Source organism: Seriola lalandi, unplaced genomic scaffold (genome assembly GCF_002814215.2).
Source record: "Seriola lalandi dorsalis isolate HSWRI2012SDOR001 ecotype SW California unplaced genomic scaffold, Sedor1 jcf7180002054905, whole genome shotgun sequence".
Lineage (NCBI taxonomy): Eukaryota > Metazoa > Chordata > Actinopteri > Carangiformes > Carangidae > Seriola > Seriola lalandi.
In genome coordinates, this window is record NW_019525457.1 from 218,701 (window position 1) to 221,200 (window position 2,500).

A 2,500-nucleotide genomic window follows, 5' to 3' on the forward strand; every position below is an offset into this window, starting at 1 on the left:
AGGGTCAGAACGTCATGTGACAGGGTCAGAACGTCATGTGACAGGGTCAGAACGTCATGTGACAGGGTCAGAACGTCATGTGACAGGGTCAGAACGTCATGTGACAGGGTCGGGTTCTGAGGAGCTGAACTTAGGGTTGAGAGCTGCTGCGTTCACTGACGTCTCCAGGCTGTGGGAACTGAGGACGCTGGTGGAAAAAGAAGAGTGTGTGATATTTTTGTAACCTGCTGACTGAAGTATTTGATACTGAACACGTATTAAAGAAACGTTGATAGCTGTGACGACGCTGTTGTAACATGTAACTAAAGGTTTTTAATAATCAGCCGCTGCTTTTTGCTTTTCGTAGTTTTTTAAATTGTTGCTGAAGTTATCGTGAAAAGAAGAATGTGAACTGAAGAGTGTGAAACGACTCGGACTGAAAACGTGTATAAAGTAAAATTTGTGTAAATAGCCATCGAACTGCACTGTCGTCCTCGGAGACGAACGTGACTCAGCATCTCATGTCACTGACTCCAACTAACAGTCGACTCCATTCAGGCTTTTAATTTATTGCTGTGACACTATTTATTTTTACTTTGCTTTCCAGGTTGTATGTACAGTGAAACATTTGTCCTATTTATGTTACTTGATCAATAAAATTGGCTTTCATCTGTTCAGTTTCTCCTTCTGTGTCTGGATCAACATGAAACATCTGGCCCAACATCTGTCTGGGTCCTCGGCCCGAGTCTGGCCCGTGTTCTTCCACATCTGGGCAGATTCTGGCTGTTATTCTCTGGTGTTGACTGACAGCCGGGCCAGATGTTGAAGCGGCCAGACTCGGGCCGTGGAACCGGGCCTGTACTGGGCCAGAAGAAAACAAACGTGAGGAAAAACCTTCAAATAATGATCAATAATCACTGAAAATATTATTATTGAGCAGTTCAACATGAAAAGACAAATACAGCAGAAATATGACTCGGTTCATTTACATGTAAAGTGAATTTATTATTGTTTCGGCCTCTTTCACTGAAACTTGATGTAAAATCTTTGTATTGATTAGAAATGTGTGTTCCCACTCCGGAGGCTTAATGATTATAATACGATAATAACACTTATGTTATTACACCTTGTGTTCAGTCAAACTCTCTGTTGCAGGTCGAAGTCACAAAGTTCAAAGTTCATCACTCTTCGGTTTTCAGTCTCGGTTGGTTTGGTGACACCTGTGGTTACCGTGGCAACAGCAGCTGTCAGAGCTCATCAGTCGGAGCGGAGCGACGTCACACCGGCGTCTCCTCCTTCACCTCCTGCACAGACGACAACAACAATCACTTTAAACCCAAAGTGAAAGTGAAGAATTGTTGCTGTTTATGAACGGATCGTTCTTTATGTCTCAGACGAATAAACAGGTTCAACACGTTTATTATTTTACTTGAACTGATTATTCTCGTTGTTTTTGTTAAAACAGCTGATTCTTATCTGAGCTACACAAATGAACTTTATTTTATTTTCACAGGAGCAGCATCTGATGACTTTTACTTTGACAGGGCCAGGCTTCCTCTTCCTGTGATGTCAGTGTTTGAATAATTAAAATCTTAAAAAACAGATTTTTGGTGGTTTTACCTGGAGCGGAGCCTCCACCTGCTGCTGCAGCCGCATCACTTCCTGTTGAGCCTGAAACAACAACAACAACAACAATGAGAGTCTGAGTCGCTGCCACTCGTCACCGCCGTCTGTGATCATGTGACTCTGACCTGCTGCAGCTGTCTGTCCAGCTGCTGCCGCTGCTGCTGCTCCGACTGCAACCTGACGGACACGTGCTGCAACTGAGCCTGCACCTACACACACACACACACACACACACACATACACACACATACACACACACACACAACACACATACACACAGACACACACACACACACACACACACATACACACATACACACACATACACACATACACAGACACACAGACACAGACACACACACATACACACACACACACAGACACACACACACACACACACACACATACATACACACAGACACAGACACACACACACACACACACACACATACATACACACAGACACACACACACACACACACACACACACACACAGACACACACACACAGACACACACACACACAGAGACACACACACACACTGTGATTATTTCAGTCCAGATGTTTGATTCTGTGCAGAAACGATAAAAATGGAAAAGTCTAATCTGCCAGTTTCTAGTTATCTGGATTCATTGTTTTCAGTGGGGGGGGGTCGGGGGTCAGGGGTCGGGGGGCAGAACTTAATGATTAATCTCTTGGATTCAGACGTGATGAATGTGACGGTGTGTTCAGACCTGAGCGAGCTCCTCACTGCAGCTCTGACTGAAGCTGGCCTCCTCCAGCTGTTTCTCCAGCTGTGCCTCCAACAACATCAGCTGCTCCTTCAGCTGACACAGCAAACACCAAAATTAAAATTAAATCAAAATTAACATGAACATTCCTAAACATTCAGACT

General features: G+C 44.2%; 1 protein-coding gene across 1 annotated transcript in view; it reads right to left on the reverse strand.

Annotated features, from left to right (window-relative positions):
• Positions 1–963: 963 nt before the first annotated feature.
• rrbp1b (ribosome binding protein 1b) overlaps positions 964–2,500 on the reverse strand; it is a 10,202-nt gene continuing 8,665 nt past the window's right edge. The window contains exons 20-23 of the mRNA XM_087169658.1: positions 2,340–2,432; positions 1,731–1,814; positions 1,600–1,650; positions 964–1,283 (exon numbers count right to left, since the gene is read on the reverse strand). Of these exons, the coding sequence (XP_087025784.1) occupies positions 1,257–1,283; positions 1,600–1,650; positions 1,731–1,814; positions 2,340–2,432 (255 nt within the window). The 3' untranslated portion in view covers positions 964–1,256. The remainder of the gene's footprint in view (positions 1,284–1,599; positions 1,651–1,730; positions 1,815–2,339; positions 2,433–2,500) is intronic.